The sequence below is a fragment of the Perognathus longimembris genome, chromosome 17, assembly GCF_023159225.1.
Source record: "Perognathus longimembris pacificus isolate PPM17 chromosome 17, ASM2315922v1, whole genome shotgun sequence".
In the NCBI taxonomy this organism is placed as follows: Eukaryota; Metazoa; Chordata; class Mammalia; order Rodentia; family Heteromyidae; genus Perognathus; species Perognathus longimembris.
The window spans coordinates 30,784,556-30,805,175 of record NC_063177.1 but is presented as its reverse complement, the minus strand read 5'-3'; the positions used below and the strand labels follow the sequence as shown (position 1 = coordinate 30,805,175).

Below are 20,620 nucleotides of genomic sequence, written 5' to 3'. Positions count from 1 at the left end.
TTCAAGGCCAACCTGTGCTAATAGGAAAGTAAGCATATAAACAGCAGTTTATATGGACTGAGATCTCAGCCCAAAGTTATTTTTCCTGTTCTCTTGTTCACTTGTCTTTGTAGAAAATGCTCCTTTACTTCATTAGAGTACTTCAATACAAGACTTCAATACATGTGAGCTTCATGAAAAGTTTCCATCCATCCTGCCAACACCATACAGCTAGATAGGAAAGAGTGGGGTCAGTCTGTTGCCCACTTGTGTTTTCTTTGCTTTTTCACTACACCCCTGCCCACCCACTGTGATTCCTATGGGATCCATGTACACCAAATAGTGTACAGTTTAGTTCTGAGTTTATAGCAAGCAAGATTACACAAATAAGATTGTGAGCTTCTCTATCCCCTTCTCTCTTTCGCTGTTTATGAAAGTCTAGCTAGTAGTTTATAGAGCTCAAATCCAAATTCAGGTCTGTCTGATTGCTAAATACTACACAGTTTGTACTTCAGTTCATTGCTTCTAAAGGCCTCTACCCAGATGAAAGATAGTTATCATCTGATTTATACTCATCATCATAGAACATCGCCTCTTCAAGGAAATTTAGTAATAGGAAGGCACTGTAAGTTCTGAGAACATTCACACTGAAACACAATAACCTAATTTTCTTGCTGCCTGCCACCACAACTTTAGAAACCTTTCTTTCCTTCCCTGTCTGTGTCTTCTGCACACTTTGATCAAGTGACACAAGGTTTTATTTTCTCCTTGTCTTTCAGTTGCTGTCAGGCTTAGAGATACCAGTTAATATTACTGTTGACATTAAATCTCAATTAATATCTACTTTATGAAGCCATTTCTAATAAGGAATTACTTTACAGATCCCAAATTGTGTGGAGCTGGATTCAACAATGACAGATTCTTACTTTTAAATTTTATACTAAAAATTTTCCACTTGACACTTATTCCAATAGTTCTAGGTATTGCATACATATATATATATGCATGTAGAACTCTGTGTATATAAACGGTCGGGGTTTTTGTTGCCATTTAACCTTAACCTTTAGTAAATGAATATTCTTAACTAAAATTTAGCATATTAAATTACAAGCTAGTGGACACAAGTGGAGTATAATCTTGGGACAGTTCATTCAAATGCATGCATAGTGAAACTGTCTAATAACATAGGCAAGATATAACTGTGTTTAGAAAATCAGCCCTTATGTGTTATTGAATATGTAAGAAGGATCCATATGGTAGATGCTTTCTTCATATATTTAGTCTACTTTCTCCATATATTTAGTCTTTCCTAGCATTGCCTGTACTTCTAAACGTTTATCAAATATGCAGAAAATATGATTGATGCCTACAGCTATTCTGTGCTATATTATCTGATTTTGCTACTTAAATTCATCATGTATTTATAGAAAATCCAAATTGGTTTGTAAATTTAAAAAATTCTAAAACCAAATTGCCTGTTATTGTTTAGCTGTTTAATGTTTATATTACAGAAGAATCATAAGGTCTTCTGTTTATAACTCATGTATTTTACACAGTACTTGAGATAGGAACCTAAAAACCTTTTCATGAACATATTATATTTATTTAGTTTTCTTTGTACTCATTTGTCAGTAGAAGTAAAATAGCTACCAATTACCATTTCTCTTAAATATATCAGTTCATACTGAAGATTACTCAATTAAGGGATATATTTTAATAAGTAAGACTTTAAAGTCAGATGTTTCACTGAATTTGGAGAAGTTATTTCAACACCATCAGCATGAAAAGTGACCTTTTAAACTGTATGTGTTAGTTAGATTTCTGTATACTGTAACCAGTGCCTAATATAGGAAGGATTTATTGGGTTCACAGTCTTAGAGGTTTCAATCTGTGATCAGTTGTACTGCCACTTTGGGCTTAAGACAGCATGCCATGGCAGAGCAAAATTGCTGATCTCATATCCAGGAAGCAAAAGAAAGAGAAGAAGAAACCAGAGTCCTGCAGGCCCCTTTAAAAGGAACACCTTCAAGGATCCCAAAACTAGCAGACTCTACCTCCTAAATGTTTCTACCCCCTCTCCAAAGGGCCAAGATGGGACCAAGTCCTTAGCATATGGGTCTTTGGGAGACCCTCAAAACCCACACTGTAACACCATGGACATTTTTTCAGTAATTATGTAAATAATACTTTTTGCCTTTGTACAAACAGTAAAGAAAAAGTATCTTCGGAATTGTAAGAGAGTCTATATCTCTCTTCAGTTTGAATCTGAGAAGAAATAATAAGTGACTGAGTTACTTGCCTAACAACCACATTACATCTTATGATTGAGATTGGAATGCTCTTATTCACTTAGTTATATATGAACAGATCCAGCACTTCACAAAAACAATACCAAGCAGCCAGTCATTATTTGAAGGATTTGGCTAATGCTATATTCATAGTCAAGTAAGCTGCATAGCCAACCAAGAAGATGCTGCAATATGAATCAATATAATTAATATCCTTGACTAAGTTTTATAAACCTAGTCTACATATATTCCTCACATCCATAGTTTGGTGGAGTAAGATGCAGGGATCCTCAAAAACTACATTGAATGAGCATCTTGTATTCTGAAATGTCCCTTGGATATTTTGTTTACTTTATCATAATCAGAGCCTTGCCAATCTCAAGTACTATGCTTTTAGAGTAGGTCTGCTTTGGCAAAGGGTAAAAAGCAAAGCAATCCAACAGCAGTACTTACAAGACAATATGCTGTAAGCTAACTGTACAATGGGGAGGGAAGAGGGAGGCAATTGGGAGGGAGAAAAATGAAGGAGGGGTATCAAGTTGGTCAAGAAATGTACTCATTACCTAATGTATGTAACTGTTACCCCTCTGTACTTCACCTTGACAATAAATAGACAAACAAAAGAATAGGTCTCCTTTCCTGGTATGTAGGCTCATCTGCTAATATCAGCACCATACCTTACTGTGCAGATTTTTTTCATGGAATGCAAGAATTCTACAACTACATTACCAAACCAAAACATTTACTACTGAGAGTCTCTAAATTTTTTCTTTTGGTTCTTTCTCTTAAGACATTCTTTATAACTTTTAATTGTTTTAATTAAGGCTGTTAGCTTTTTAAAAAGATGTTCCATTATTTTCTTTGCAAATGTTTTCTGTTTAAAATTTTATTATTTTATATTTTAGGATGGACGTTTGAAACCAGGAGATCAACTAGTCTCAGTAAACAAGGAGTCCATGATTGGTGTATCATTTGAAGAAGCAAAAAACATAATTACCAGAGCCAAGTTGAGGTAGTGATTCTGTCTGTAAGATAGACTAACAGTGTTTAACACATCTCTTTCAGTATAGTAATTAAGTCATCTTAACTACTTTGACCCTTGAAGAGTTTAATTATATTAGATCTCACTTGTATTATATTTATTGTATATCCATAAAGTGATTTGTCTTGTGTACTAGGTCAGAGTCTGCTTGGGAGATAGCATTCATAAGACAGAAGTCTGATGGTGGTCACTCAGAAAACCTGTGTCCATCCCTGGTACCAGGAGAATATGGGCCTCCAGCCTCAACACTTAATCTTTTTTCTTCTCCTTGTGAAATACTGGTTCCAAAGACCTCATCCACTCCCAAGACTCAAGATGCTCCCTTACCTTCTTTTAAGATGAATCAGGTAATCTTAAATATCTTTGTTTATCTAGTAAATCTATAAACCCTCTGTGTCTTTATGTTGGTTGGATAGATAGAGAACTGTAATTTTTTTCTTTTTTCTTTTTTTTGCCAGTCCTTGGGCTTGAACTCAGGGCCTGGGCTCTGTCCCTGAGCCTCTTTTGCTCAAGGCTAGCACTCTACCAGTTCAGCCACAGTACCACTTCTGACTTTTTCTGTTTATGTGGTACTGAGGAATCAAACCCTGGGCTTCATGCATGCTAGGCAACCACTAAGCCATATTCCCAGCCCCAGAACTGTAATTTTATTAGTACTTTTTGTTGGCCAATTACTATTTCTTTCAAATATTTTCGTTGTTTCATATTTTTATGTTTTATCAAGGACTAATTTTTTGTGTGTCTAGGAGCATCATCAGTTAGAAAATAGTAGCAGGACAGAATGATACTGTAAATATATACCTACGTGCCACTCCAAACCCTGAGGAATGTTCCATTTGGTTTCATACAGTCTCTATTATGGTAGTTCATTACCATCCTTATTTTCTACTTGATAAAATTCAGGCAATCATGATTATTCTTTAGTGTTTTGGTAGTTTTGTTTTCCAATACAGTGAAGGTAATCCCAGTCATCTAATCTATGTGTGTGGTAATAGATAGTTTACCCTATTACAGTCATACAAAATGGGAAACTCTTAATATCACGGTTAATGCTAATATTTCACTACATTATCTTACTGTAATGTTTGGTAGGCATTCAGCCAGTGTGGTGAACTCCTTACGGAGACAGAACATAAGATTTTGTCAGCCTTTTATACTTTATCTTGAAAGGGGAACATCCATGGCATTATATTATCATAGGACATGGTAGAGCTGAAAGCAGTTGTTACCTTCAGTTCTGAATTGATTTGTTTGTAGATGACTGACAAATTTGAGAAGTGTTGTGTGTTTTTTTGTGTTGTTTTTTTTTACAGCATTTCTTTAACCATACTTTTTTTTTAAATGTTAACATGACCATCTAGACTGGTCCTTGACCTACTCAAGAAAATGGCATTTCTTGTTTCTGATTTTCTTTCACAGGTGAAACCTGGATATAAGAAAACAGAATATATTCCAGTTACTTTATTGGACAACAGCCCAGGGGATAGGTCTAATTCAGGTAGTACACATTTAATTCCTCTTTCCTGTTAGTTTTTTCAGTTACTCCCACTCTTAATCAAGAGTACATAATATGACTTAATAGACTTTAAATAAGGCTTCGTTATGCCTGAAAGCAGGTTATCCCTATGGTGAAAATGTCTTGAGGTTTATTGAAGCGTTTAGACAGTTAAATCCTTCCCTAGGACCAGAGAGTCCTTGTGGGCCCTGGTGTTTGAGATGAACAACACCTATGTTGTTGTGGTTGTTGTGAATATTAGTAAATTTATATATGTAGTGTAATTAGTTCATTGGCAGTATAGAAATAAGAAATAGAGTGAATCTTGATTATTTTTACTATTAGACTTAGCAAATTTTTATGTTCCAATGTAAGGGAACTTAGAGGAAAGTACATCTTAGCATATGTGAGGTTGTGTCCTGCTCTCTCCTCCCCTTTCTCCCCTCTTCTCTCTCATCTCCTTAGCAACTCATCTTTATACTTGAGTAAGTGCAGTCTGAGGTCATTCCTAGCTTTTTTGGGGTTCACGTATGGTTACTGAGCCCTAGTTTTACATCAGGCCCCAAGCTGGAAGATAGGTCTCATAAGTGGAAATCAAAAAGATTAAAAAAAAATAAAGTTGACTTATCTGCTGCCTGATCTTCCATATTGTTTCAGCCCATGGTGATCTTCTATATTTTTATGTCACATTTTAGACATTGAACTTGTATATAGAACTTGTCCTAAGGAAAATATGTATTTGGTATTTTTTAAATCTCATTCATGGTCAACAGTTCTTGATAACATAGGACACTCTCCTGTTTTGATCAAAATTGTTAAATTCTATTTCACTGAAGTCAGCCTTTCTCAAGGTTTTATTCCATTTGGTGCTAAAAGTCAGTAACCATTTTTTTTGTAATCTTGACACCTATAAGCTATATTAAAGATTTTGCATAGAATGTTGAGGATGTGTTAAAGGTTTAGAGGAAGACTATTTATTTTCATGTGCACTTCTTATGTTCTTAAGAAAGAGAATGCAAATCATTTTGTACTTAGAGACAGATGCTCTGAGAAATTAAAAAAAATTAAAACACTGCATAAAGATGTGACATTTTAAAATTTTTTTCTCTTCCTCTTGTTCCTATGTAGAACTAGTAAAATACCATTTAAAAGCATATTTAGAAAAGTAACAATTTAGATAGTATGGATTGACATAAATTATAGAAACTTGTTTTTAAAACTTTGGCATATTAAAACACGTAGTTTTTCAAGGTCTCTCTTCTTATGGCACTGCATTTCTTATTCCTACAATCAGCACAAAGGCAAATCTCCATCATCAGAGCGTCTTAGAAAGGCCTAGGGAGATGGGTGAGAGGTGTATTATGTTCAACTCTTAAAAGTCCATTTATACTACTTTCAGTATGACACTTCTATGAAGTAAGACATGGGGTTTTGAGCTCAAAAGTTCTGTGTCTATAGCAAATTTCTGTACAAACTTGTAACGATGTGCATTTATGGTCTTTTCTAGAGTACTTTCAGAATTCACATAAGAAGGCCACTTCTTTTTCCATTTAAAGGAATACCATTATCTTTTTGAAATCTCCAATATGATTTTACTTTTTTCTAACAACAACAACAAAAAAACCTTTGTCTTACATTTACTAAGCATTACACTCATTGCAAGTCTTTTGGTCTTTTAAGTTGCCATTCCCATGGAACTTCATTTTAAATAATAACAACAAATAACTGGCTACCTTGCCCCCCTCCTCCCGACTATTGTCAGCATCAGGGTGCCTCTCACTCATTCTGCATGGTGGTTGCTGCTCTACCATCTGGGCCATACCTCCATCCTTGCTTTTTACTGGATGTTTAGAAATGAAGTCCTATAGACTCTTCTGCTCTCCAAACTGTGATCCTTCTTATCTCACCCTCCAGAGTAGCTAAGATTATAGGAATGGTCCACTACTGCCCAGCTACTCTCAACATCTTTTGGGGCTCAAGCAAAGCTAACTGATATGCATTTTAGACTTAACAGGAGAAAAAAATCAGGAAAACAAAAGTGAAACCTGCCAACTGATTAAACAGAATTATTTTTGAACAGCAGGAACCAAGAACACATCCTGTCAAATGAAAAGTTCTATCCAATTAGGTTTCCAATTAATATGCACCCTGTTGTTTCTTAGATATTGTTCCTGCCTGTGCCGAAAATGATGGACCACAAGAAAAGAAGATTTCTCTAAATCCTTCTCTTCGCTTTAAAACAGAGAAACTGGAAATGGTAAATCCTTTGAATTTTCATTTTTTAAAATAAGACACCAACAGAAAAGAAGTATTCATATTCTTGAAGAGGTTCAACTACTAGAGCCACTGATTTCTTGGTGTTCATTATTTGCAATTAAATAACCAAATGAATGAAGACAACTTGGCTTTAAATTACTTAATGATTAACTTTGAATGCTCATGGTAATTCACTAGTATAATATAGAAATAATACCTTTTGTAATTATACTGATATACAAGTTAATCAGTTTCTTTCTCTTTGGCATGGAGAAAAATATGATGGTTTACAACTGAATATCAATGAAAACATGAAGTAAGTCCTATCAAAGTGTAGTAGGATTTGTATGTAACAGTTGTATTATGAAAGGATGTCCATTATTCAGTTTTTTAAGGAGTTAAGAGCTAATCAGGGAATCAGTAATAAATTATAGTCTACTCATAAAATGAAATGCCATTTACAGTCAAATAACTGAACTACCTTTGCAGATCATATTGAGCAATCATGAAATAATTATTTTTTATAAATCCTAAAGAGCAAAATCATTAGATGCCCACTAAATTTTCAAAGATTGTAGCATAGTACTAAAGTACTGAAAAATGGTCCTGGGGAGAGTAAAGCATTGAGAGTTTATATCTGTAGAAGAAATTTAGGATGATTAAAAAAGAAAAAGTAGAAAAGCAATTTAAAACTATAAGCTTTCCAGAGAGCTGAGAAGGAAAGTATACTACCATTTTTTTATATGTAATATGAATGTCATGCTGACAGTTCAAAATTTCTACCTTCCTTTGTTTTTTCTGGATGCTATTTTAGGAATAATATGAAATTTCCTACCTACAATGAGTATCCACTATGCCTTTTCGTTGTCCTATAACAGTCTTATTGTGAAGTTAAACCCATTCTCCAAATGCTGACCCAAGTCCATCTACCTCATTCAGACTTAACTTACTAAAATAGATTAGGAAGATATTGCCTTTATGATTGTATATATCTGCAACACTAACAATCACTTTGTACTGCCTCACAATCTTGTGTTTCCTCTGTGTGTGTGTATGTGTGTGTGTGTGTGTGTGTGTGTGTGTGTGTTACATATGCAAGTATTCACATTGTTATTGGGACTTCAGCTCAGAGACTCATACTATTGCTTAGCTTTTTCTCTCAAGACTTAGAACTGTTCTCTATGAAGCCACATCTCCACTTTTGGCTTTTTGGTGGTTAATTGGAGGAATTTAGAGTTTCTCAGATTTGTCTACCATTTCTGGCTTCTAACTACAATCCTCAGATCTCAATCTCCTGTGCAGCTATGATTTACAGGCATGAGCAACCAGCCCCTGGCCTCTGCATCTCCATCTCCTTGTTATCAATGAGACTACATGCTTCTTCACCTGTATTACTTTCACCATTTAAACATCTAATTTTTCTATGTAGGTTCTGGGTTCATGGCAAAAGTAACTAGAACAGAAGACAGATAAGAGGAAAATCACACAAACTAATTTACTATAAGTTTTATAGGTACAGGAACCTTTGGAAATGAAACTGAAGAAACAGGAAACTATACATTTTTATGCCTAGGTTCAGAATGAAGAGGGAATGGTCTTAGGAAACTAGATTAAGGAGTATGACATAATAGTAATAAACTGGGAGTAACTTAGAAAGACCTGTTGGTTCTGATTCTTCTCTGTGTCCCTGTATCTCATACATAAAGTGTGTATATAAAATAAATGACTGTAATGTGCTTTTAAAGAGTTCACTTAAGGGACTGGGAATGTGGCTTAGTGGTAGCGTGCTTGCCTAGCTTGCATGAAGCCCTGGGTTCAATTCCTCTGTACGACATAAACAGAAAAAGCCAGAAATGGTACTGTTGCTCAAGTGGTAGAGTGCTTGTTGTGAGTAAAAGAAGCTCAAGAACAGTGTTCCGGTCCTGAGTTCAACCCCAAAACTGGGAGGGAAAGAAAAAGTTCACTTAAAACATTGCACTATTGTAACAATTTTTTAAAAGCATAGATCTAAATAGATCTAAAATATACAGAATAGAAAGCTATGGTGATTTTATTTACTGATAATTTTTAAACATAGAACACTATAGGTAATGAAACTTAATTTGTGCAAAAATACATAATTTATATAAATTTATATATAGACACCGTATTCAGAGTAAAACTCTGGAAAATGACGCACCAAGTTGTCACTTGTGTTTGTCCCTGGAGCTGTGGTTCTCAAGGGCAGAATTGCAGCTTTTCTCCCCAGGGGACATTTGGCAATGTCTAGAAACAGACTTGTCTGTCAATATTGGAAGGTTGCCTCCAAATTAGTAATCAGGAATAAAAGTTGCTGCCGAAAACCCTTTGTATGAAAATTTAAAACATTTCTAAATAATTTATGAGTCAAAAGTAAGGATAATGAACATGTAAGAGACGTTTAATCTCACTTGTAATTTGAGGAATTTAAATTAACAATATATATCACATCCAACGTATTAACAAAAATGATAATGTGAACACAGCAATTGCTGTTAAGAAAGTAAAAGACAGTAGTATTGCCTTGTGCTGGTTGCTATAGCCAGTTAATACCTAATAATACCTAATGCTGGGTGCTGTTGTCTCATCTGTAATTGTAGCTACTTAGGAGGCTGAGATCTTTGGATCATGGATCAAAGCTATCCTAGGCATAAAAATCTGTGAGAGTCTTATCTCCAAATAATCAGGGAAAGCCAGAAGTGGAAGTGTATCTCAGTGCTAGAACATCAGCCTTGAGTGAAAAAGCCAAGCAAGAGCATGAGGCGCTGAGTTCAAGCCCACTCTCACAGAAAAAACAATATCTATAAAATTAACGATGTATATTCCCTGAAACTCAACACTGGCGGAGAGAAAGACTGAGACACTTCACACATGTTTAAAAGGTAATATTTAGTCTGTTTTATAATAAAATTGACTGGATTAATTATAAAAGCCAATTAATAAGAGAATTAATCATAAAAACCATAGCCTATTCATGAAATGAAATGCCATTTGCAGGTAAAATAAGTAGACTACTTTTGCAGATAATATTGAGCAAATGTGAAATCATAAAGTTGAAGTAAAACAAAAGTAATTGTTAGAGGTATCCTTTGGGATCTATTCTCTTCATGTAAAACTCTTTAAAATTGTTACTGTAAAGGTGATAGCTTGGTTACAGTTACATAAGTCTGGTAATGAGTACATTTCTTTTTTAACAGTGTAACCTCGTCCCTGGTTTTCTCCCCATTTTTTCCCTTCCAACCCTGCCCACAAGTTACATAGTTCATTTTCAACATTTGTCTAGTGACTATCAGTCCTGCATTTGTTCACCCTTTATCCCACCATCTCTGTGTTCCCCTTACCCTCCCCCAAACAAATTAACTTAGATAAGAGACAAAGGGTAGAGAAAGCAAAAACAGTGACAAAGAAAGAAAAAAAAAAGAAGCAAAATAACATGGAACCTCCTCTTTCCATTTCTTAGAGTTAATTTCAATAAACATTATTTTATATGATCATGTGCACATAGCTATTTAGCCTTTATGATGCGCTCAAGAATATCCTCCTAGTGGCAAGAGTGCTTGCCTCGTATACATGAAGTCTTGGGTTCAATTCCCCAGCACCACATATATAGAAAACGGACAGAGGTGACACTGTGGCTAAAGTGGCAGAGTGCTAGCCTTGAGCAAAAAGAAGCCAAGGACAGTGCTCAGGCCCTGAGTCCAAGCCCAGGACTGGCAAAAAAAAAAATAAGAAAAGAAAAAAAGGAAAAGAATATCCTCCTTGGGTCTCACTATGTGACTGTCTATAGTCTTGCATAATTCATGTCCAAGTGCTGTTTGTTTTGTCTTACTGTCCAGTGTGTTTACTTGTAGATTTATAGACACTTTCTTGTTACAACGAATGAGGAAAAGTATGCAATCTATGCTTCTTTGAGTCTTATTTACTTCACTTAATATAATTTTTTCCAAGTCTTTCCCTTTCCTTACAAACGGTATCATATCATTCTTTCTGATAGAAGAATAGAATTCCATTGTGTATATAGATCACGTTTTCTTGATCCGTTCATCTGCTGAAGGGCATCTGGGTTAATTCCATATCTTGGCCCTGGTGAACAATGCTGCAATGCAGTGTAAAAATTTAAATGCAACTGGGCACTAGTGGCTCGTGCCTATGATTGTAGCTATTCTGGAGGCTGAGATCTGAAGATTGTGGTTCAAAGCCAGCCTGGATAGGAAAGTCTGTGAGGTCCTTATCTCCAATTACCTACCAGAAAACTACAAGTGGAGTTGTGACTCAAAGTGGTAGAGCAGTAGCATTAAGCAAAAAGAGCTGAGAGACAGCACCCAGGCCCTGAGTTCAAGCCTTCCAACTGAAAAATCATAATAATTATTATTACTAAAATGCATAAAACTAGAGTACATATTGATTTGGAAATATCTGATTACATAGTAAATAATACTAAAATATGAACAGGAAAGATTAACCAACCCTAGAAGAGGTGTTACCGCTGTAGAACAATAAAGCTTTCATCTAAATCTGACTATTCTGTTTTGTTCTGCATGAACAGCTATTTATTTCCCTCCCCACTCTTAGTGGCCTCAGAAATATATACCATAGAAAATGAGATGCACAAAAAGAAAAGCTACTGCTACAGAATAATAAAGCTTTCAACTAAATCTGACAATAGATATATAAATTTTAATGTATTAGATATAATATATTTATGTATATACATATATTTAAGAAGTATCAGTGAGCATTTGATGATAGGTTGTGCATACATATTAATGTTATTCTATTTATTGTAATATTTTTGTCACATTTTATAGCTGAAGGGGGAAAAATAACACTCAGAAGCTAAAATTCTTCATTCCACATTAAACAAGCAGGTAGATGATGCTAGCCTAATCTTAAGACCCTGTTGAAAGAATGTTTCCTGTCTCTGTCTCAAATGGTGCAAACCGCATGCCTGTTGGTTTTAGTTGTGTTGAATTACATCTTGTACTCACTGTATTTATGTACATGTTCTCCTCACCCTGCAGACCATCTATCTTTTGAAGGTCAGAACTATATCATTTGTCTTTACCCCATACTTAGTTTTGTGCCAGTAGATAGTAAACACCAAATAGTTATTTGGTGAGTGAAATGATACATGTTTGAAAATATTTCAAAAGGAGAAAAAAATTGTAAGGTCTAATTACAAAGAATAAACTTTGACTACCTTTTAGATTGAATGTGATTGTGTATTCCTGCTAACCTCTACTGTCATCTAGTTAGTCCTTATGCCTTAGTTAAGATTAGTTTTGCTTTGTAACTGGAGAACCTTAAATAACAGTGGTTTCCATTAAAAACTTATACATATAAAGAAGCCTGAAAGAAAATAGTTCAGGGCTGGCAATAGAGGCTGTACAGTGTCAAGGATCCACATTTTAGTGTGGAAGAGAAAGATGGTATCTCTTCCACCATATTTATTGGGATGCCTTGTGGACTAAGGTGACCAATGACATTCCAGCAATATTTTCTTTCTTCTTTTGCTGTGCTACACCTTTATGGAGGCTCAAAGAGAGAAGAAAATAGAGACAGAAAATGTGTGCCCCTACATCAGAAAGGAGACTTTCCTAGAAATCCCCTTTTTAGCCCTTCAATATTTTTGGTGCTAGTGCATAGGCTTGAACTTAGGGCCTGGGCACTGTCTCTGCAATCATTTGATCAAAGGTAGTGCCCTCCCTACTACTTGATTCACAGGTTTACTCCCATCTTTTTGGTTGTTAATTGAAGATAAGAGTCCATAGACTTTCCCGCCTAGGCTGGCTTTGAACAATGATCCTCAAATCTCAGCCTCCTGAGTATGTATGATTATAGATGTGAGCCACCAGCACCCGACTCCAGCCCTTCTTATAGTTCATTGTCACAGTCCCATGATTTCATGGAGCTGCAAAAGAGATGTATTAAGTGTTTTAGCTGGCAGTGTTCCTACCTGAAAGTTATGGCTGATTTTTCAAATATATGATGAACAGTGGAGGACAAGTAGTAGACACTGAATTTTTATTCATGAATGAGGAATAAATGGAGAACAGGCCCGTGAGAGAAGATCATGATGGAAGTGAATGCCAAATCAGAAGTGAATGCCAAATTTGGCTTATTTTTATTATTGCTTATGTGAGCCCACATCATAAGCCAAAAATGACAATATCTTGTACTTAACCCAATTTCTGTAGACTTCAGTTTTATTCTCAAAAATAAAATGACAACCAAATAATACTCAGGTATTTGAACGTTACTTTTAAACCTGACTTCATAGGATTCTTCTATTTTTCTTCTTTCAAATCATATAAGCTAAGAAATAATTGAATATCTATTCTTGGGCTATGTTTATAAATGTAACAGAATAAGGAAGGTTATCTTTTATAGGCTACTAATCTTTAAGTAGCCTACTTTCTCTGGACAACTTTCTCTGGACATCTAATTCTTTCTGGTCATTGTTCTGTGATACTTACTGACTGTGTTTTTCCACAGCACTGTAAAATCATGTTGTAATGAAAAGTTTTATTCTTTGGACATGTAGAAATTGCTTTACATAAGTCCCTTTTCTACCAGGCTTTAAATTATCTTGGAATTCAACCCACAGAAGAACAACAACAAGCCTTAAGACAACGAATACCAGGAGACTCAAATGGGACTGTGTCTTTTGGAGGTAAATATTAAAAGTTACCATGTTGTATTCATACAAAAAGGTGGCGGGAGAGTTACTGAGACACATTTTCATTAAGAGTACATATCCTGATGGTTCACATCTGTAATCCTACTGGATGGTTCACTCAGGAGGCTGAGGTCTAAAGATCACAGTTGGAAACCAGGAAACCAGGCAGGAAAGTCCATGAGACTCATCTCCAGTTAATTACCAGAAAAGGTAGAAGTGGAGCTGTAGCTCAAGTGGTAGAGCATTAGCCTTGAGCACAAATGCTTAGGGTTAACCCTCAGGCCCTGAGTTAAAGCCCAGGACCAGCACCAGCTCCCCCACCCCCACCCCCCCCAAAAAAAGTGAAGAAAAATACATAGAATACATATCCTTTCTAGGTGCTAGTGGCTCACACCTGCAAATTCTAGCTATTTAAGAAGCTGAGATCTGAAGATTATAGTTCAAAGCCAGCCTAGGCAGCAAAGTCTTATCTGCAAGTTAACCACCAGAAAATCAGAAGTGGCACTGTGGCTCAAGTAGTAGAACACTAGCCTTGAACAAAAAAAAAAATTCAGGGACAAAGCCCAGGCCCTGAGTTCAAGCTCCAATACCCAGCACAAACAAATAAGTGCAAATACTGACATTAAAAAAAGTGTATATCCTTTTCATATCCTTTTGCAGAAAGATTGAAACCTAAAACCACATGTACTACATGTTTCTTCAGTGTTCTGAAACCTCAGACTTACTAGCCTCCCTGGGTCAGCAGAAAGGAAAACTTTAGTGGAACCTTTGAGCTCTAAAAATCTATATTAATAATTTGTGCTTTTATTATTATATAAAAACATTAGTAATAGTAGAAGAAACAGTAGGAAATATAGAAGCCCTAGATTACATTTTCTCTTTTCATCTTTTTCTCATGACATCAGTGTTTTTATGGTGCTGTTTAATTATTCTTACTAGAGATAGCATAACATACAACTTATTGACAGACTTTCATATTTAGACTTTTTACAACTGACAATTTTGATGATTTCTCAGTCATGGATAGTACATGTGTATATTATTTAGAATTTTTATATATATTTGTTCTGCTACTAAAAGTGCTTGAATGCAACCATTTTTTTCTATTGCTCACATTAAGCATTTTTAACATGCTTTGTTGTGTCATATTAAAAACATCTGTGTTGCTTTTTAAAAAGAAAAGAAATTCACCTTTTAGTTTCAAAGCTATGTAGAAAAACGTATTTTGATCTCATCTCCATTTAAAAATAATCCTAAATTAATAAGATTGAGAAACAAAATTATGTGTCTAGCCAAAGCCATAGCATTTAAGGACAGATGCTAGATGGTAATGAGGAAAGTATAGTATGAAATAAAGGAGTAAGCAGAGTAAAGCCCAAATGTCGGGAGATGAAAGAAATCACAATGGAACTTAAAACCACTAGGAAACAAAACACTGGATTTAGGCAGGACATTATTAGAAAAGCCTGAGGAGAGTCATAATGCTGTTCCCTGTCCCTTTTCTGTCTCATACCTGTCACACTCTTACTCCTCCAAGAGAAAAGTAGATTTCCTTGAGAAAATTAAGTGTATTTCCTTGAGAAATTAAACCTATCATTGCCAGTAACAGAGAAATTGGGGGAGTAAATGATGAGTCATAACCCAGAATACACACCAGGTTTGCTCAGTGAAATTTGTAGCCATAGATTCTTACAGAAGAAGCTAAGCAAAAATGTCTGCTGACTACCTACTTGCCCCATAGTGAAACCTGCCAGTTGACAAGACAAGTTACACACATGTAATTACCAAGAAACTTCTTCAGTAATGGTTAAGTATGAAGTCATAGACAAGGGTTACCAAACATTTAGAGAGAGAGCTTCAAAGTATCAGAAAAAGAGGAAACCTTGCTGGGTAGAGGGGGATGATGAAGAATAGAGAACATCTGATAAGCCAATGAACTGTAATTGACATCTTTACAAAGACAAAGGAAGCTAATGCATTCATGAAATGAAGGTAAGAGGTTGTAAAATACTAACAATTAGGGAACAAAGGGATCCTTGGAAATTGAAAATAGCATAGCCAAAATAAAATTAATGAGTTTAGTAAATTACTTTCATATCTGAAGAAGGTTATGGACTACTCTACTACTTAATTACCCAGATGTCTTGTCCTGGTATCAGCTGATACATCTGTAAATTGGAGAGGGTAAAGAGGGCCTCCAGTTGCATGTTGTGGAGAAGATGAAATTTCTAAGTACCGTGCCTGGCATGCAGAAGTTGTTAATAACCATTGGCTGCTGCTGTTGCTAAACCTCAGGATTTTCCAGCTGGAAAAGTTGTAAACCATAATACAATCGTATGGTTCAAAAACAGTTTTACTCATAATACCTTTGTCATACGTCAAGTCTTGTTGGAGAATAAAATGTCTGTGATATATTTGCTTTGTTGTCTTAACTCAGTCACTAAGTATAGCAAGGTTAAACAAAGCAAGATAAAACTTGCTTATCTCCTACTTCTTATTTGAACTTAGAATTAACCTGTTGCTTCAGTCAATATTTCCTTAAAATACAGCAACGGAGTACGTAAATTAAATTTGAAGCAGTAGTTATAACACATAGTTTTTATTTCATATGGAAAAAGGTAACCTTTGCTTAGATGAGGTTACATGCTATCTTCTTACTGACATATATCTGTGTTAGATTTTGTCCAGGTTGCCAGAGATTTGTTTTGCTTGCGGTTGGATGAAGTAAATGTTGGTGCACATGAAATTTCTGACCTCATAGACTCACAGGTAGAGTATATATATTGATTGTCTTCTCTAATGTAGAAGTGTCTTAAATGAAGAGTCTTAAATGTAAGGGTTGTATGGCTTTCTCTTCATTTTTCACTGGCTGATTTTGGGGGAGCAGGAAAACAAATGTATATAATTTCTTGAAAAATGAAATGAAATGCAGACTCACTTAAAATGAACAGTAAACGTGTATATACCTGCCTCTCTCCTTGGCCTTTCTGGCTTCTCCCATTCCCCAGATCACGGACATTGACTGTTGGCTATCTAAAATGACATATAGTATAACCAGATAGCTAAACAGGTAAGTATTGTGTGTGAGCCCATTCTAATGTGTATTGACTCACTATCATAGATGCAAACTGAAGAACCCATATGTAACTTGTCGACCCATGACCTGTTAAGATCTTTGTTTACTATCTTCATGAAACAGGATCCTTAAGAAACAAGGATCATAGGTTCCCTCCCACACCTACGTTCCTTTATAAATAATGAGTGATGTCTTTTGCTTCTGGAAATAAGGGTAGCTTCTCTTCATCCTTCTAAGATCATAGAGTAGTGTTACCTATTTTTATACTATGTTGAAGTAGAATTGTGAAGCTTTTTAACTTCATAAGTCATTCTAGGCAATATGACAATTGATATCAGTATTATCAAATTCTTAGTTCTTCTCATTAGAGAACTTGGAATTGTTAATTTTTAAGGGAGACCTTCCCCAGATATATTAGATATAATTTATATAATTAGTTTAGGATTTGATTCAATTTGTGCATATATGACCACTTGTTATTATTCTACTATCATTTATTTAACAACCTTTCCTTCTGTACTTTTGCCATTGACTTGAAATGCAAATCTTAATAAATATCTCATTACATACAAATCTATTCATAGAGCTAACATTCTGTTCCATTGATTCATTTCTCTCTACCAGCACATTACTACTATAGTTTTTATTGTACTAGGTTTGTTATTTAATAAGTTAGGCCATTTTAAACTTTTTTACATGTATTTTTTTCTTCTTGACTTATCTTTGATATGATCTTTAAAATAATTTTGCTGTGATAATAATTCATAGGTCTTGATTTTAGAATTAAAATAAATTTAGAGGTTGATTTGAGAGGAACTGAACACTGATTTTTTCTCTCCATTCATTTAGCTCATCATATTTTAGAAAAAGAAAATTATAGCGTGTTTGTATTATATATATCTTGAATTAGATTGCTAAGTGTTATAGTTGTCATACTATTAGAAATTGGATTTGTACTTATTGCTTTACAGTATTTGGGTTTTTTTTTAATGTCTCAATCTTACTCAGCTTGTTTGTTTGGCTCTTGTTCTACTACTTGAGCCACCCCTCCAGCCTGGCCTTTTCTGGTTTATTAAAGATATATGTCTAGTAACTTAGTCAGCCTGGACTGGTTTCAAACTATGACTCAGATCTCAGCCTCCTGAGTAGCTAGGTATATAGGCACTAGCCATCAGCGCCTAACATATTTAATATTACTTAGTTTTAGAAATAGTGTATAAATTAGATTAATTTTGTCCCCAAAATTAATTCTCTCATTTAAAAAATGATGCATACATGTGTGTGTGTGTGTGTGTGTGGTGAGTACTGGGACTTGAATTCAGGATTCGGGCCTGGGTGCTGTCCCTGAGCTTTTTTGTTCAAGGGTAACAATCTTCCACTTCTGGCTTTTTGTTGGTTAATTGGAGATAAGAATCTCACTGAACTTTCCTGCCTGGGCTGGCTTTGAATTATGGTCCTCTGATATCAGCCTTCTGAATAGCTGGGATTAGGCATGAACCATCAGCACCAACTTGCATATCACTTTAAAATATTTCTTCCCTTTTTGTATTTAGTAAGAAATTTATTTTAATGGTAAACATATTGCCCATAACCATCACCCAATGAGCTAGTTGTACAGTACTAACTGTTGATGGCAGAGTGATTTTTCTTTTTTTTACTTCCAGTCTTCAAAGCTGCCATATCCGTTTTTAATAAGGAAAGGAAGAAGTGGCTTACAACACGTCAGTGAAGTTAGAAACTGTATGAGTATACAGTTTTATAAGAAGTTGCAAAAAGATACTTATGCTCTGGATTAGTAATTAATTTCCTTCTTACCAACATGATTTTAGGGCAGATAAGCATGTGTTTAATTGTTGATCATCTGATAACAAAAGCTCAGGGCTGATGGCAGTTGTGAAAGAGGTTCTGCATGCCAGTAGTTTCCTGCTGTAACCTCAAATTGAAATGATGTACAATGCTCATCATTAACTTATCAAATTTCATTTGGCACATTCTACTTATCACCACACAGAAGATAACATCACAAGTACTGTTATTATTCATCTGTGTATCCACAATAAAAATACATTTTTTCCACCACACTCACACAAATATCAAAAGTCTCTCAAAGTATCATGTACCTTTTCTGCACTCACTGAATTCTTATTTAATAATACTCAACTCTATTTTTATAACTTACTCTTCAAATTCATTAGTGGAGAATGTAACACATTTTGAAAAACAGTATTGAAATCACTGCTTGCCAAGTGTCTCTGCAAATTCAGCTCATGGTTTTGCAGTGTGATTCCCAACTTTTCTGAGTTAAAAAGCAATATAGTGACTCCTCAGCTGTATCAGTTGATCTGTGGTTGAGGATACTGAGAGTCACTGAGGGTGGGGAAATTCCACCAGGGCTGCCCCTTAAACCACCTTAGTTTCACAAAAACAGGGACAAGTTCATAGTCATTTTGTTACCAATGCCTTTTTTTCTCATATATTATTTTTCTTTTATGATTGATAGAGCGTGTGTGTGTGTGTGTGTGTGTGTGTGCGTGCACGTGCGCGCGTGCATGTGCGTGCCCTTGACCTCAGGGCTTCACATTCTCACTTGGTTTGTTCACTGAAGGCTGGCCCTGTACCACTTGAGCCACATGTCCACTTCCAGATTTTCACTAATTACTTGAAAAGAAGAATCTAACAGACTGTTCTGCTCAGGCTGCCTTTGAACCATGATTCTCAGATCTCAGCTGCCTGAATAGCTAAGGCTACAGTCTTGAGCCACAAGCATCCAGCCTACTTTGTCCTTTTCTTAATTAATTTTAAAAAAATTTTAGTGAAACACAGTGTACATGCTCAATGTACCTTAGATGTGCAAGTTGATGACTTTCTATTAAGTACCTCAGGTGGAATCATCATTGGAAGTCTCTTTCACATTAGCCTCCCTGCCAACTGCCCTTTTCTATCTCCCTACTGGAACCACAATTTAGACTTAGACCAGCATAAATTACTTTTACCTGTTCTTGAACTTCACAGGAAATAGAATCATAAGAGGAGGTACTCTTTTGTATTAGCTTCTTTTCTCATCATTTTGTCTGACTCATGAGAGTTTTTGAGATGTTATCTTTTAAGCAGCAATTGCTGAGTCAGTATAAGGCAGTCCTACTTTTATTTGACAAAGAACTTTTGGGCTTGGGAGAATATGGCATTTAGAACCAAAAATATAGTTATCTTGCTGTGATTCTAATCATCATTGCTATATTAAAAAATTCACACAGCGCTACACCTGCTGTTGGCACAAGGTTAAACACAGAGGACATGAGGCTGGAGCCCGCATCCAGCACTACTCCTAACTTAGCTACCAAGACTTACACTCAGGCTGGGGATATAGCCTAGTGGCAAGAGTGCCTGCCTCGGATACACGAGGCCCTAGGTTCGATTCCCCAGCACCACATATACAGAAAACGGCCAGAAGTGGCGCTGTGGCTCAAGTGGCAGAGTGCTAGCCTTGAGCGGGAAGAAGCCAGGGACAGTGCTCAGGCCCTGAGTCCAAGGCCCAGGACTGGCCAAAAAAAAAAAAAAAGACTTACACTCCATCACAATGTGATAGTTTTGTCCAACTGGTCAATGTTCAAGAATGGATTATCTTGAGAATACAGAAAGAAGGCTAGATTTCCTAAGGTAGACTTCATTATCTCGTTCTTATTCAATTAATTTAATATGCAAATGAAAAAAATAATATTAAAGTAAACTGTGTGTGATAAAAATTGAGTAATGTTTACTTATCCTGAGTCATGATATACATGATATT

General features: G+C 35.5%; 1 protein-coding gene across 3 annotated transcripts in view; it reads left to right on the top strand.

Annotated features, from left to right (window-relative positions):
* Stxbp4 (syntaxin binding protein 4) overlaps window positions 1–20,620 on the top strand; it is a 121,864-nt gene that overhangs the window by 20,886 nt on the left and 80,358 nt on the right. For all 3 annotated transcript variants that reach the window (XM_048366824.1, XM_048366825.1, XM_048366826.1), the window contains 6 exons: window positions 3,173–3,279; window positions 3,446–3,656; window positions 4,729–4,807; window positions 6,967–7,061; window positions 13,655–13,751; window positions 16,435–16,526. In XM_048366824.1, the coding sequence (XP_048222781.1) occupies window positions 3,173–3,279; window positions 3,446–3,656; window positions 4,729–4,807; window positions 6,967–7,061; window positions 13,655–13,751; window positions 16,435–16,526 (681 nt within the window). The remainder of the gene's footprint in view (window positions 1–3,172; window positions 3,280–3,445; window positions 3,657–4,728; window positions 4,808–6,966; window positions 7,062–13,654; window positions 13,752–16,434; window positions 16,527–20,620) is intronic.